This window comes from Sparus aurata, chromosome 8 (assembly GCF_900880675.1).
Source record: "Sparus aurata chromosome 8, fSpaAur1.1, whole genome shotgun sequence".
NCBI lineage: Eukaryota > Metazoa > Chordata > Actinopteri > Spariformes > Sparidae > Sparus > Sparus aurata.
Window position 1 is genome coordinate 29971522 of NC_044194.1, and position 17391 is coordinate 29988912.

General features: G+C 41.5%; 1 protein-coding gene across 1 annotated transcript; it reads left to right on the forward strand.

Annotated features, from left to right (window-relative positions):
- Positions 1-272: 272 nt before the first annotated feature.
- On the forward strand, positions 273-9288 carry klhdc4 (kelch domain containing 4). The gene is made up of 13 exons (XM_030424632.1): positions 273-519; positions 795-886; positions 1655-1733; positions 2040-2138; positions 2995-3131; positions 3375-3467; positions 4370-4532; positions 4632-4710; positions 4818-5026; positions 5232-5460; positions 5572-5754; positions 5959-6078; positions 8831-9288. The coding sequence occupies exons 1-13, from the start codon at positions 421-423 to the stop codon at positions 9001-9003; spliced, it is 1755 nt and encodes a 584-aa protein (XP_030280492.1). The 5' UTR covers positions 273-420; the 3' UTR covers positions 9004-9288.
- The last annotated feature ends 8103 nt before the right edge of the window (positions 9289-17391 follow it).

Genomic DNA, 17391 nt, shown 5'->3' on the forward strand with positions numbered 1-17391 from the left:
ATTTAAACATTCACTATTTCCTATACCTAAGATTAAACTTCAGCATTTTTCATTCATGGCCTGTGTTTTCGGGCTTCTGTCGGATTAAATCATATTCAACCATGTAGGTAACCACATCCTTCAAGGCTTGCTCCTGGAACAGCAGGCTGCTCTCAGCTGCACTCTGTGGTATACACAGTTCAAGTTCAGTGTTTGGACATACTGACACCTGAACGTCTCTTTGTCCTCTGCCGCGCTAGAGGGCGCTGTTACATTGTTACACCGTGTTAACTTCCAGCTTGTTGCCGGAAGTGAATCTCGCTTGACAGAGGAAAGGCATGCGGGTTTGTTTGGATTTCCATGTGACACCGACTTCGTGTTTGAAATAACAGATAAAGCCTCTTTAACTCGGACACTGCCTGTCAGCGCTTCACAGCAGCCATGGGCAAAAAAGGCAAGAAAGAGAAGAAGGTGAAGGGGGCGGAGAAGACAGCCGCCAAGATGGAGAAAAAGGTTTCAAAGAGGTCCAAACGAGAGGAGGTAACACCCCACCTGCACTAAATGATAAAGGCTATATGATAATATCTGTTCTTTGTATGTCACACAAAGAGGACAAAGCCAAAAGTTATGTAGCTTTGTTCAAATGACAGTTAAAAGTGTGTTGTGAAATGATTTGTAGCTAGCTGTTAGCCTCGTCACTGCATATAATATCCATACAACCCACAGCTAGCTATTTTTTGAAAGCCATTTACCTCTTTCTGGTTTTGTCCTTCCCACCTTTCATCATTCCTTCCTCCCCTTTCTGTTCTCTACAGGAGGATTTAGAGGCTCTGATTGCCGAGTTTCAGAATCTTGATGCAAAGAAGACTCAGGTCGTAGAGACAACATGTCCACCTCCATCACCACGGTAAAAAGACTGCATCACCTTCTTTAGATTTATCCTGTGCAGCCAAGTGAACCACAGAACACACAGAGGCTTGACCAAAGATCACGACAAAAAACATCATATATAACAATTGTATAACACATAACAATTGTATAACACATAATAATTGTGTAACACATAACAAATGTTGCACTTGCATTAAAAGTGTTGATTACCATCAGCCTATCATGATCCAAGCTAATCAGCAATGGTTAAAGCATAGTCAGGATTATCATCCTCTGCCACGTTTATTATGCAAAGATCATTAACTGACTCAAGAGCATATAACAGCTGAATTGCACAAGAAGCAACATTAATTACCATCCTGTTAGAGTTGGCCATTGGAGATCTGAATCTCTATCCAGAGCGGACCTTAGAGATGATCAATCAAAGTAATATGGAAATGTAATGACTGATTTGACTGTAGAGTTGTAGAGGAGTTTCGCGAGTTTTCCCACACACCTCAAACTTGCTGTGGTTGTGTCAGATTCATGTCATTATTGGTGTTATCATGCTTTAATGCTGATGTTGTTGCAGGCTTAATGTTCACCATTTAAGCATGTAAGCATGCTAACATTAGCTAATGAGTACTAAATATAAAGTATAGCTGAGGCTGGTGGGAACATAATTGGCTTTGCAGGTTTTTGATGATAAATCAAAGTGTCGCTCAAATTCAAATGCTGACCAAATGATGTTGGTGATGATGATGTGCATGTCTTACAGTCTCTGATCTCTTTTTATGTTTTTCAGATTGAATGCATCTTTCTCTGCCCATCCTGAGAAAGATGAACTCATCCTGTTTGGAGGAGAGTTCTTCAACGGAAAGAAGGTAGTGAATAAAAACCCTCAGCAATATATGAAACTCGACACTGTTGTTACAGGCTTTCCTAAAATGTATTGTGTAGATGAACAATTTTGCGGCCTCTTTAAAGCAGAATTAATCTTTATTCTTCATGTATGCTTCACGACTGGTCAACTGAGATTTTGTACACAAAGCGTTCACATGGTCAAACTGTGTATAAAGCTCATGAAGTTTGATGTTTCTGTTTCTGTTTCTGTTTTGTCAGTTTGTTACAGCAGTATTTACGGTGAATAAATGCTTCACTTAAAATCCTGTTCTTGCCTTTTTTTGCAGACGTACCTGTACAATGATCTGTTTTTCTACAACATCAAGAAGAATTGCTGGGTTAAATCGGAGATCCCCAACCCTCCCCCCCCACGCTGCTCTCACCAGGTACACCCACAGCGAGGGGCTTTACACCACCAAACAGTGCAATGTTCTTTGCGCAGTTGAACGATCCAGCAGACAGTAAAACAACAATTACCCCTCTATTTGTCCATCTGCATGTGAGTTTTTGATTCTTTGTTATTTTAGTACTACATCCAAGTAAACAAAGATCCGGTGGACTAGTATTAATCAAAACCAGGTTTCAATAATAAGTTCACAGCTATGATAAAAGGAGAAAGTGCATGGCGTGTGATGCATCATCCTGGTTGTCGGCAACAGCATCCGACAAAAACTGCCCACGCTCGAATTGACTGCAGCAGAAATAATCGCTTTCTGTTGTCATCGAAAGGGCAATGTGAGCAAACACACCACCAGTCACTGTCTCCTGTCAGCAGCTCTAGATAGTCTTGGCATTTTAACTATGTCCTCTCACGCTATTTCGGCTGCGACTCTGCCTCTTTCTGCTGGATGTCTTCAGCTGCTGACTCGAATAAGTATCCTGCCAGAGTATCATAGTCCTTATACGGCACCCGCCAGCTACACAGAGAACTTAATTTCAATAGATGGAGTTTAAGGTAGAAAAAGGGTGAAGTTACCCTTCAGTAGACTCTGGTATCATCGCATTTGCTTGGAAGTCCTTGATCAATGTTGTGATTCTTCATTCTAAGCACCAGGGGGCAGATTACTGTCGCACCGATCAGAGGAAAATTATCAGCAACTTCATCACCGCTGATGGCCTGCTGCAACGAAAGCATTTAAATCTGAGGACATCAAACCTCTTTATCTCTGTTCATGCAGCAGCCTTCCTCACTCCTCTTTGTCCCTCCTCTGTGTCTCTGTTTTCCCTCCCTCCGTCCCTTAGGCGGTGGTTGTTCCCCAGGGCGGGGGTCAGCTCTGGGTCTTTGGGGGAGAGTTTGCCTCTCCGAACGGGGAACAGTTCTACCACTACAAGGACCTTTGGGTGCTGCACCTGGCTACACACACCTGGGAGAACATCAAGTATGTTCAGAGAGTCATTAAAATCGGGTCGCCATAAAGACTATTTTGTGATTAATTAATACATGAGGAAATCTGAATTAGACCTATCCTTTTTATATCAGTCAAATCAGTAAGAAATATCCTGCTTCATAAGTAAAGCGCTTTATTATGTAAAATAAGCACCATAGGTGCATGTTTTTCTTTGTATTGATAGTTATGATTTCATCGGGGATCAGGACTGAGTTTGGGTGTTGTGTGTTTCAGGGCTCCTGGCGGTCCATCAGGTCGCAGCGGCCACCGCATGGTCCTCAGCAAGAAACAGCTGCTGGTGTTTGGAGGTTTTCATGAGAGCACCAGGTAGGCAGAAGATTACTGAATAATAAACATGGCCTGTACTGCATGTCTGTAATTGAGTTGACCAAGGGCAGGTAGCATGTTTGATTACATCTTTACTCTGTCTATACCCTGACATTGACGGAGGCAGACAACCTCTTAAACGTTGTGTTAGTTTTAGTGCTGCTAGAAATCAATTTTATCCCACAGAGATCAGCAAACTTTCATCTGTGCGAGTCAATATATGAAAATGAAGAAGGTGGACTTAGTCATAGGGACATACATGGCCTGGCTGTAGAAGTAATGCATTTTTGAAAGAAGTGTCATTTTAAATGGCAATATTAAAAAGACAGCAACACATTCTTCTGTTATGTAGATTTGTTGACATAAAAAAGATGACCATTGAACTTATGTTGTAAGTTTCTATGCGCACCATGAAAAGCACTATAGAATTATAACATATTCTTACTCGCCTTATTATTGTTTAATAAAAGCCTAAATCTTTTGCAAATAATGGTCTAGAGACAATCACAGTGAGAATGTTCCTCTGCCTCTGTAGTTCTTCTCAGCCCAACAGAGCATTTTAGTGTCTTTCAGCAAATTCTTCTGCTTTTAGGGCCCACACTGTTACTGTTTGGTTCAGTTTCAATACCCTTATGAAGTTTGTTTCTACTATTCTAAGAAAGCACTCTCCTTTCCACGGTACACTACCTGTCCAACACCAAACAGCACACAGACATAGTGGACACCAAAAATATCCCAAAAAAAGGGTGAATATTTGACTTGGATTGATGAGGTGGAAACGAACGACGACTCCAGCCAATTGCTGCTCTGTATATGTTGGATGTAAATGTTTGCCGTGTCACTTGACTGTTCAGTTTAGTTTCAGTATTTTCACCTCCCACTTCCCTTTCCTTCCACCGCAGGGATTTCATCTACTACAATGACGTCTACTCTTTCTCCCTGGAAACCTTCTCCTGGTCACGCCTCACTACGTCGGGCTCCGCCCCCTCACCGCGCTCCGCCTGTCAGATGTCCGCCACGCCCGACGGCACAGGCGTCATCATCTATGGAGGATACTCTAAAGTGGTGTGTGTGTGTGTGTGTGTGTGTGTGTGTGTCTTCCATATGGATACTACTTTTTAAGATCTGAAATCAGAGAAATAACTGTGTGATTTCTTTATACAGAGAGTGAAGAAGGATGTGGAGAAGGGGACCATCCATTCTGACATGTTTATCCTGAAGCGAGAGGGTAAAGTTGACCAAGGTACGAAAAACTTCACAGTTGGAGACAAAATAATTTGAGGCAACATAAGCGGTAAAACCTTCGGCTAATATCCTGGGACGGTATTATTTTGTTCCTCTGTCCTCCAGAGAAGTGGTCGTGGTCCAGGTTGAGCCCCTCCGGTAACAAGCCCCCTCCTCGCTCCGGTTTCTCTATGGCGGCGGGCCCAGCTGGGCGTGTGGTACTGTTTGGTGGGGTTTGTGATGAGGAAGAGGAAGAGTCACTGGAGGGCGACTTCTACAATGACCTCTATCTGTATGATACAGTGAAGAACCGCTGGTTCCCCGGCCTGCTCAGGGTGAGACTCTGAAGCTGCTGCATGAATGAGTATTTGTTTGTGTTCAGGTTGTCCTTGTGAGCACTATATCTGAGGAACGCCTCGGGGGAATTTCCAGTGTTCATCCTTGAGTCCAACTCCCTTAATTAAACTACAGCCTATAACATGTGAACGGTTCATTACAATATTAACCGTGTTTAACTGCTTGAACTGCTGTCTGCGATAGGGAAACAAGTCAGAGAAGAAGAAACGCCGGAGGGGGAAGAAGAATGGAGCTGAAGGGGAGGGAGCAGAGAAGGAGGGGGTGGAAGAGGAGGCGGCATCACAAGCACCCACTGAGGTCATCAAAGAGATCGTCACAGAAGATGGCACAGTGATGACCATCAAGGAAGTGATCCCCGGAGCTCAGGAGGAAGAGGAGGAGGAGGAAGAAGAGGAAGAGGAGGAAGATGATGGCAAGATTACACATGAACACAAACACTTAACAAATTCAAAATGCAAAAAAGGGAAAAAATATAGACAGGCTGGATAATTACATGTTTCATTTTAATTTCTTTAAAACTCAGCCTCGGCCCCCCTGGTGGAGCCCTGCCAGAGGTCCAGCTCCATGTCAACAACGCGCCAGGGCAAGCTCTTCCTGTACGGGGGAATGTTTGAGGTCGGCGACCGCCAGTTCACCCTGAATGACTTCTACTGCCTGGACCTCCACAAGATGGACCAGTGGGAGGTTCTGGTCGAAATGGACCCGAGTAAGTAAAGAAGACATGCAATCAGAATAACACGAAGAAAGATATGAAGTGAATTCATGGTGAGCTCAGCTGATAGTGGTGAAGCAGCCAGTGTGACGTGTTGTCTGGTCTGAGTATCTTGTGACGCAGGAGAGCAGTGGGAGGATTATAAGATGGGAGAGAAGGGTGTGAGTTTCATTTGGATTTATGACTCTTTCTCCTCAGAGACACAGGAGTGGCTGGAAGAGTCTGAGTCAGAGGAAGATGATGAGGAAGAGGAGGCAAAAGGAGCGGAGGGGGAGGAAGAGGAGGACGAGTCTGAAGAGGAGAGCGAGGATGAGGAAGGTAAGAGATGGTTCTGCCTCTTCACTGTCTCACACTTGTGTCTCTTTCATTCCCACTTCACCTTTTCATGTGACTGTGATTAGAAACAAGCACAGCATCTGGATCCGGATGTGTTGGACTTCAAAACAGTCACACAAACCTTCCAAACACACGTGAAAACTCTCCAAAATAAAATCTGATATTGCATCAGAAGGAACGTCTTGGCACTGAAAAGCTAGATTTTAGAGGAAAGCAACATGTTATCTATCTATTTGAATTGGCCATACCAATATGTTTGCTAATATCAGCTTTTTTCAAATATATGCATATTGGTCAATATGTTAGCCAAGAGTGAAAAAGATGTTACACACAGAAATCCAAACTTTTGTCTGAGATGGGCTGAGACATAGAGACATTTTTATATTTCAGCTTTTGAATGTCCTGACCAGTACAGGTCACAATTAAAAAGAAGACTAAGGCATGGTTGCCCAAATCTGTTTCTTGGCATTTGATGGTTGTATTCAGACTGATTTTTAGAACGTCTGCAGAGCAAAAAAAACACATTAAATGTGAATTTTGCTAATCAGGTCCTAAGAACATTTAGAGGTGGTTTGAAATATGATTCCAACTGGATCTCCACAGTTACGTCTCAGTACGGACGCTCTGGCCACTCAAAGTTTCTTTTGCGTCACTTGCAGTGCGACACACAGCAACATCAAATCCAGAATGACAGATGCATCAGAGTGACTGAGCAGAATCCATGATGCGAATTTCAGATCAGTAGGGAAAACACACAGTTACTGTCTGTGGACTGTCTTTGATGGCTCTCCATTTCTCACGCTTCTTTGTTTGAAAGACACGTCACAAGCATGTGTAATTATGCCCATGTTGTTCAAACAGCTACTTATGCAAATAGGTTTGTGATGTTTGTGTAGCAGCTTTTGTATGGTTGGAATGAAATGGAATATGACTCAGACCAGGAATCATGCGCATTTATTTCCTACAGGACTAGCGAGGGACAGGCTGTCAGGCCCTCTTTCAGTCTCGAGAACAAAAGCCTTACAAGTTTCTTCTCCCAAAATAAACATAAAAAAATACTGCTATATATAAAATGTACACACCAAAATAATGGGTGCCCTTACAGTGATAAAAGAAATTAAACTGAAACTTAAATTACCAATAAAACAGGAATATTGAGTTAAAAATTAACAAAACAAACAAAATGTAACATTCTCACAAAGTGCCCAACACTCCAGTTTAGATGGGAAATAGGAATAGTTTCTTCATGAGAAAAATAAATTGCACCTTTAATAGGTGGCTTATTTCCATTTTGTTCAACTATGCAGTCCTTTATAAAAGTACATAACAAAATTACAAATAATAATTTTGTACCATAACACACCTATAGGAGTAGCGAGGGACACAGTCAGTGCACACACAGGCTGTCAGGCGCTCTCAGTCCCCTGCAGCAGCTCATAAAATATGCAAATGAGGGCAAAATCTCCATCAAATTTAACAAAATAAACAGCTCTTTGCTGCTGACCAAAACAATCATAAATATTCAGCAGTAAAATTAAATGATAATAGGTACAGCATATTGACACAGCTACATTTGGACACAAATCCAATTTTATCAGTTGTTGATTGACTCGGGTCACTAATCCTGCAGACAGTCTGTCTGAAAGATCTGACTTGAAAAACAGATCTGATTTGCTTGCAGTCTGAACAAAACCCATGAGTCTACAGCCAGGCAAGCAGATCTTTAAGGTTGAACCCTGGACACAGCTATGATTTAAACTAAGTGCTCACATTAGCATGTTAACATACTCACAGTGCTAACAGCAGCTAATATTAGCATGTTAAATGATGTTTAAACAGTTATAATATTTACCATGCACTGCCTTAGTTTAGTTAGTCCAATGTTGATATAATTTCACAATAAGGGCAGCCTCGTGGTGGTGCTAGACAGAAACTCGAGAGATCACCAAATTGAGTTGAATTCATCCTCTGTGGACCATGAATGTTAATCCATTCAGTGTTTACTAAGATAGTTCAGCCTTAGTCAAAGTGGTGGCCTGGCCAACTGATTGGCAACAGGCCTTTTTCACAGCAGACATTTTGTCATATAACAGTAGGAAAAGGACAAGTGTAAATAAAAACTCAATGATTACTTAATTTAGCTGCTTCAGTTACAGAGTTCATCCTCATTCACTATAACACATGAATAGGATTGAGCCACAGCTTCTTTTACTCCTCTAGCAAGTCCAGATAATCACAATAGGTCTCTGCATTCTGTACAGCCATGCCCCTAAATAAATATGGCTGATTTGTCATTATCAGATTTTTAAAGACTCAAATATGAATATTGGTATCAGCCTCAAAAATATAGTATCAGTGGCTCTATACATATGTAAACTTGTACTGCCTAGCTGCCTGAGTAAAGATTTATTAACAATGGAGCTCAGATTTGCTGTCATGAGACTGATACATCTTGCCTCCATGCTCTCTGTTTGTAATCTTTATGTCTAAACCTGACTGTTACGTCCAAGATAGCCAGTCTTAAGGAGTTGGACTAACTGTTGCCTTGGCCACTCCTGCTCATTTAAATCTACTTAACTCTGCTGGTGGGAAATAAGGAGCAGATAGGCTCCCCTCAAAGTTGATATTAGATTTGGCTTCGAACAAGCTAGAAGCTGTTCACATTAAATTTGACCATGATTTTGTTAAATGTTATGAGCATCTTTAACCTCTCTACCTGACTGTGTGTTTCCAGATGAAGAAGAGCACCCTGTGGTGCAAGAAGGAGAGACAGTGACGGATTACCAGGTCCGTACAGAGCAGTACTGGACAGGACTGGCACGTGCCAACATGGGCCCTGACGCCAAGGACAAAAAGGTTGCCAAGGTCGCCCTCGCAATGGCTAAAATCTTCTATGAAGACCAGTAGTGGGATACGCCAAACTGTCTGAGTGACTGACTGTGTGTGTGTGTGTGTGTGTGTGTGTGTGTGTAAAATATTTTGTTGTAATTACCTTTTATAAAACATCTCATTTGAACTGTACTGCAAATAATTACATATTACAAGATACATTTAATTTTAATACAGAAAACAAAAAAACACTTGTAAGCAGGTGAAACTCAATTGACTGGACTGTTTTACATTTGTTGATATACTGGTACATGTAACTGTTTTCATCCTTTTTCAATCAAATAAACCCATCATGTGCCTAAATAATATTTCACATTTCATACCCACATTGCTGCTTGAGCAAACATGAGTGTTAAACAAGCAGGTAAGTCTCCTGTCTCACATGGCAAACGCCAGTTACAATGATTTCTACAGCTCTTGTTTTCTTTGATGTAATGAGTGGAACACATACTGCTGTGTCACGAAAAACATTCATTTTGGTTCAGTAATGAATTTATTATAGGTCTTCGGTGACCAAATCTGCTGAACCAGAATTAGACATACTAGAACAATCAATTTTGGTGATCATAGAAAGTTGTGTGAATCAAATTTTCTTTGTAGTATGGTGTCTTAACTTCTTCTGGGTGATTCTGCTTGATAACAGCTGGTGACTTGTCTGGGCCCATTTTAATTGGGCCTCTTTGATACACCCATTAGACTCAGCCCTAAACACTACAGTTGGAATGCCTAAGGAGCTCAGTATTGATCTGAAAGAGCACATTATGATTTCAACAAATCAGGAAAGTAATTTGGAAGCCATTTCAAAGCAGTTACAGGTCCCAAGATCAACTGTACAAACAGCTGTTTGTAAGTATAATGTGTATGGCACAATTGTGTCAATGCCATGATCAGGAAGGAAAAAACACAAAATATCACATGTTGCTGAGAGAAAACTGATCAGGATGACCCAGAGTCAACCAAAAATCACCGAAAGGTAAGTCTGCAGTGAATTAGAAGCTGCTGGAAGACAGGAGAGTGTCCACAGTGTCATCAAGTGTGTCTCACATCAACATGAATTGAGAGGCTTAGAACAAGCTCTAAACACAACAGTGACATATTATCAGCAGTTACAGAGCAACATTAGCACTGATTTAAAGTTGTGTTTCTGGACAACATGACAGTTGATTTGCAGGCCCTCATACCAAAACAATAGGCTGAAGGACATGATGATTCACTTTGATTTTGTTACTACGAGTGACCCCTTCCACATCATATATAAACATCAGATGTATTTTTGATATGGTTATATTTATTAGAGCAGCTTTAAAGGCACAGTATGTAAGTTCTGCCACTAGTCTCCTTTCAATCAAAAAAATACATAAAGTAGCGTGGGATCATCTGAGATGTTGTCTAAATATTTAAACAACCACAGTTGTTGATGAAAATCTACCAATGTGACTCAGGCAGGAATGTTACATGGACGAGGTTATGTATTAAAATCATCCTCACTCTATCCCAGAAGTTATCATAACAGGTGACCAAATGAAACAACACCACTTTGAGTAAACACATTGGAAACATTTGTCATAATGTAAGCTCACAGCTCAACAAACTACACATTTGAATGCAAAAATGTTATATATTCTCTTATCTTAAAGGTCCACTTTTTCATAAAGTTGAACGTTGAGTCTCAACTCCTAAAATGCTGATCCTTTGGGTTTGTGGCTGGCCCGACCTACAAACCCAAAGTGTCAGATTTTGACGAGTTGGGAGTGAGACTCAAAAATCAACCTTCTTTCAATGTGGACTTTAAAACGCCCATTAGTGATTAAGTTTTGCCCCACTGGCAACAATTGTTGCCAAAGTGTATCACTGTCATTTTCTACTCACAATAAAAAATCTCAAAGGTACTTATGCACCTTTTTCCACTTATATGCTAGTAGACAACTTAGACAAAAGTTTTGATTTATAAAATCGGGGTCGCCACCCCCTCGTGGTCCAATTGATGAAAAACGCGTGCTAAAGTGCCCTTTTGGGAGCCAAAACATGCGCTAAAGTGCCCTCTTTGGAGCCAAAACGAGCACTAAAGGGACCTCTTGGGAGCCAAAACGTGTGCTAAAGTGCCCTCTTGCTTGGCAAAGCACACTAAACTGCCCCCTCGGCTGGTTAAAACATGATAAACTGCCCTCTTGGGTGGCAAAAATGCGTGCTAAAGTGCCCTCTTGGGAGCCAAAACGCATGCTAAAGTGCCCTCTTCAGTGGCGAGAACGCGCTGTTCTTTCGCCCCTGCCCTGAGATGTATATCTGATACAAAAGTTATTTATGAATAAAGAAACCAGTTCAAATTGTTTGTTGTTTTGAATTTTATACAGGGGGAACCAAGGTTTGAACCATGATCATTAGCTACCTCCCTGGGATGATAATATCCATTGGTATCCATGTGCAGTTTTACATATTTTTTTTTTGTTTTACACCCCCCATCCCCCCTCCATCTTTTTGTTATCATTTATTATGACTATATTATTATTTTGTTATTACTATATTATTATTATTATTTCTATATTATTATTAGGTGACATTTGACCTAGTGACAAGCTGTGTGACTACTGGCAACAATTGTTGCCAGTAGTCACAGAAAAAAAAAAATAAATACATAAAAAAAAAAATAAATACATAACATGATTCAGAGGGACTCAACTGATAAAATGATATGCCTTACAACTCCGAAAAAAATCTGGGCACAAACGGGCTAAACACGATATCATTTTTATGTTCCAGTTAATCCAAAAGCTGTTTTGTTTCCTGCTGCAAGGGGCCACTGTTCACAATTTTGTTTTGTTTTCAATCAACGTCTGATTGTGAATCACAGTAATTAAAGTACTTAGCAAGTAAAATAAATGAAAAAAACACAGTTTTCCCTCAGTGGACAAATTCGATTTTCAACTCAATGTGACAACATCCAAAAGCCATACCCAACTTCTGTGTTTCTGAATAGGGTTGGGCCCCATCTGGTGGACATGTTTGTCAGTGTCATCAGTCACACAGGTGGAGAACAGTTGTAACGACGGCCAGACTTGCAAACACTGAGGTGATTTGCCAGCAAAACCAACAATGCAGTGCTTTATGTAAGTGTGCTAAAACTGAACAAGCCAATACAAACATCAGGGTTACTGTACTTTTCCACTGGAAGTCTGTTATGAATAAAGCTCCACCTGAGAATGGGAGAGTGTACTTCATCAACCACAAGTTTTTTTTTTGAAAGTTTGAGCTGAAACAGCCAAAAGTACTCCAATCAAAAATCTGATTTGTCCTTTGTTCCCTCTAATCTAACTTTAACTGCTTTACATTGGTCATCTTTTCATCATTAAGTAGTGTCTTGCCCCACCACTTTTGATTACTGGGCCCATCTTCTCTCCCTTTTGCAAGACAACTGCTTCATAGAGATGATGGTTTGGTGTGCCCCCTGCAGATAGCTTGCAGCAACACGTCCTTTGTTTGAGTTTTACTCCACTACAACAAGCAAGAGGGAGAATGGGAAGAGAGAAAGCGGGGGGACGCTGAGCTGAGACGAGGAATGACTATATTTCGGAATCATCAAAAGATAAGAGGAGCGTTGAGGGGCTGGAGAGCAGGGGAGGCAGTGTCGGAGAGAGAAGAAGGTAGAGAGAGAGCAGGTGAGAAAGACGGGATCGGAAGACAGTGGCAGCAGGGAAGAAAAGGGAGAGGAGGAGCAGTGAGGGATGCGGGGAGGGAGGTGGGGAGGAGTGCACGATGTGTGAGGGAAGACATCAGTCACCGAGCAAGCACCAGCCTATCCCTCGGTGACCTATTTTATCCTCCATCAGCATACTGAACGAGGGATGAGAAGAGGCTGATGAATAATAGAGGAGAAGGAGAGATGGATGAGAATGAGGCTGCCTTCCTCTCTTCACTTCTCCCTCCTTCTCAGCCCCTCTTTCTCCCTCTTTTCTGCGACCCCCTTTTTTTTTTTAACTCCAGGACAAAAAAAGATTTTATAAATAACTTAAGAGATTTTTTTGGGCGCAGTGCTGACGTTGGGGCACGTAGCGTGTAATCGTCAGAGATACGTCTGTCGTGATTGTGTGTGTGTGTGTGTGTGTGTGTGAGAGAGAAACTTGTAGAACATGGGTACGTCAGTTTGAGGCAGGGGGAAATGTATAGCTTTGTCTGACTCATTGTACATTATGTTGCAAGAACAAATTGTTAGACTTGTTATTATTAAAGCAGATGAACTGAGTCACTTTTGGCTGCAAGGATATCAGGAATGGTGATGTCGGAGCGGCCAGAACTTCACTTTTGAATACCAATGCATCATATGTTATTTAAACTTGCAAGCAGATCGTTCATATTTTCTGTTTGGTGGTTTACAGTTTTTTTTAATGATTCACAATTTCAAAGCACGCTGCTCTGGAGGAACACCCTTTTTGATCACAAGAGGATTTTTCACCAAGGGTGTATGAGGTGCCACATAGACCATAACTTGTACTGACACTGACTTAGACATACCTGAGACATAGTACTGAAAGAACACACACACACACACACACAAACTAATAAAAACATTTAGACATATACACCGATAACCCCTAACATTATGACCACTGACAGGTGAAATGAATAACACTGATTATCTCTTCATCATGGCTGTTGGTGGGTGGGATGTATTAGGCAGCAAGTGAAAATGTTGTCCTCAAAGTTGATGTGTAAGAAGCAGGAAAAATGACGACTGGGTCAGAGCATCTCCAAAACTGCAGCTCTTGTAGGGTGTTCCCGGTCTGCAGAGGTCAGTATCTATCAAAAGTGGTCTAAGGAAGGAGCAGTGGTGAACCGGCGACAGGGTCATGGGTGGCCAAGGCTTGCTGATGCCCTTGGGGCCAAAGGCTGGCCTGTGTAGTCCGAAATCCTCAAATTGCTTAAGAGGTTAATGCTGGTTCTGTTAGAAAGGTGTCAGAATACACAGTGCATTGCAGTTTGTTCCATATGGGGCTACATAGCTACATAGAACAGCCAGGGTGCCCATGCTGACCCCTGTTCACTGCCGAAATTGCCAACAATGGGCACATGAGAATCAGAACTGACCATGGAGCAATGGAAGAAGGTGGCCTGGTATGATGAATCATGTTTTCTTTTACATCACGTGGATAGCCGGATGTGTGTTTGTTGCTTACCTGGGGAACACATGGCACCAGAATGCACTACGGGAAGAAGGCAAGCCGGTGGAGGCAGTGTGATGCTTTGGGCAGTGTTCTGCTGGGAAACCTTGGGTCCTGCCATCCATGTGGATGTTACTATGACACGTACCACCTACCCAAGCATTGTTGCAGACCATGTACCCCCTTTCATGGGAACGGTATTCCCTGATGGCTGTGGCCTCTTTCAGCTGGATAATGTGTTGTGCCACAAAGCAAAAATGCTTCAGGAATGGTTTGAGGAACACAACAATGAGATTGAGGTGTTGACTTTGCCTCCAAATTCCCCTGATTAAATCCAATCAAGCATCTGTTGGATGTGCTGGATAAACAAGTCCGATCCACGGAGGCCCCACCTCGCAACTTTCAGGACTTAAAGGATCTGCTGCTAACATCTTGGTGCCAGATACCACAGCACACCTTCAGGGGTCTAGTGGAGTCTATGCCTCGATAGGTCAGCGCTGTGTACATATACTAAACGTATATACATATATACACGTTTTGTTTTGGTGGATGATTAAGCGTACATGTAGATTCGGATGTTGTCAGAGCCAAACATTGAAAAAAAATTTTTAATTTGAAAAAATTATGAATGACCTCAAATACAAGAGATCCTTGAGCATACAGTCATAAATGTGCACCGAAATATATTAGGCTAATGGGTCCTGAGATACCATATTTGTTGCGGATGGACAGACTCATTCTCAACACTCATCAGCATGCTTTCAGCAGAACCCCCTGATAAACCCGCTGTCCAGTGACAACCCAGCTCCAAAACCAGAAAGACAGAGTTAGGAAGTAGCAGTTGAAAATAGTCGAGCATTTAGCAGCTAAAGAGTCAAATATCTTCCTCAGGAGTTGGTGGAGACCAAAATGGAGCTGAAAGGCTTATTTTCATGTCCATTTCGCTACCAGGTTTTGCCATATGCATACTTTCATATAAAATGTTCTATATCAACTTTTATAACAATAACCTAAACAATGAAAACATGCAAATGTATTTACAATTGTGAATGCCAAAAAAATCAGTAACTGTAGTTTGCTACATCAGAGTACTACACCAAACAGTATTGTATTTATACATTTCCAAGACAATTCAACAGGCACCATCAGGCATGTGGAAGTGAGAAGGTAAGCAGGGTTTTAACTTCTCTCTCAAGCTTTTAATCAATTCTTCACGGAACTCCATCATTTTTCACACGAATGAATAACACCATTACTGAGAGTGCTCTTCTACATTTGAATATTTCACAATGATCACATCTCACCCCTTTCTTTGACAGCAGGCTTTTGATCCCGCCTTTGTCTGTGTCTGTTCAGAACACACTATAAACACCTTGCCTCCAATACATCAAGCACACTTATCTGCTGCTCCCTGTCACGCATTTGTACTTTACCCAAAAGCCCCAAAATAAAAGTAAATAAAGGAGACATGTTGCTTGTCAGCCCCCGTTCTACCACTATAGCTGCTGTCAAGAGCAACACATAGAACACATGGATCAGAGAGGAGACAGCCATTATAAAAAAAAAAAATAAACAAAGAAACACAGCTGCCATCTAAGGTTTGATGCTTGAAATGCTGTAGAAGTTACCAGATAGATGGATAGACAGATAGACCGATAGATAGATAGATAGATAGATAGATAGAGTGATTATAAAAAGTATTCAACCACTTAATTGTTTTCCCCTATTATTACTTTTATGAATGGAATCATGGTCAATATACATTATACGAAAAAAAAACAAACCCTCTGTAATGTTAAAGTGAAAGCAGATTTCTTAAAAGTGATGTCAATTGATTAAAACAATGGGAAATAAGTAATTGCACAAGTGTTTACCCCCTTCAAGTCAGTATTTAGTAGATGCATCTTTGGAAACAATCACAGCGCTGAGTCTGTGTGGACAGGTCTCAATCAGGTTTGCACATCTGGACACTGCATTTGGACGTAAACAGCCCTTATCAAGTCCAGACACAAATTCTGTATTGGACTGAGGTCTGGACTTTGACTCGGCCACTCCAGAACATTCACCATGTTGTCTTTTAACCATTTCTGTTTAGCTTTCGCTGTATGCATTGGGTTATTGTCTTGCTTTAAAATAAATCTTCTCATAAGTTGTATTTCTCTGAATCAGGTCGTCCTCCAGGATTTCCCTATATTTTTCTGCATTAATTTGACCCTCTATCTTTACAAGCCTTCCAGCGCCTGCTGCTGAGAAGCATCCCCACGGCACGATGCTGCCACCACCATGCTTCACAGTAGGGATGGTGTTTTTGTGGTGACGTGCAGTGTTTGGTGTCTGCCAAACACAGCATCTAGCCTGATCCTTCCAGTTGGCCTTGGAGTCTCCCACATGCCTTTGGGTAAACTCTAATTGATACCTAATGAGCATTCTTCAACAGTGGCTTTCTCTTTGCCACTCTCCCATAAAGCTTTGACTGGTGCAGAGTCTATCCCATCTCAGCTGCTGAAGCTTTTAACTCCTTCAGAGTAGTCAGAAGTGTCTTGGTGGCCTCCCTCACTAGTCTCCTTCGTGCATGATCACTCAGTTTGTGGGAGCAGTTTTACAGTTATATGTGCCGTATTCCTACAATTTCTTAATGATGTATTAAACTGAACTCCGGGGGATTTTCAGTCACTTGGAGATGTTGTTATAGCCATCCCCTGACTTTTCACATAGTTCCTTTTCGTGTTTTGTCCTCATGCCTTTACATTACATTAGTACATTAGTAGTACATTGAAGCAATCTGTTTTGACTTTTACATTAAAGAATTTTTAAATGTTATTTATAAAAAACGGGAGAACAATTAAGGGTGCACAAGCACTGTAGAAAGACAAACCTCACTTTTAAGAGTTAAAATTTTGACCTACACAGCCTCTCATACTTACTGTATGCCCACTATTTCATTAATGCTCTGCTTTTGACAAAATGTAACCTCATGACCCAGTAACAATTATCCATGATTGCGTCAGCCCCTTCTTACCTCCAACTGACACAGGTCAGATGATGTCATAGATCTGTTCACTAAGACACTTGTGTTACTAATTTCTCTTAATCCTAATCCCCATGTTGTGGTCAGTAAATCAAACTAGCTGTTCTCTTATTCTCCTGCTTACCTTCTCTCTCTCCCTCTCCCTCCCTCATCCCTCGCTCTCCTCTTTCTCTCCACTACCTCTCTCTCTCTACTACCAGTGTGTTTAGAGGCCTAAACCTTAAT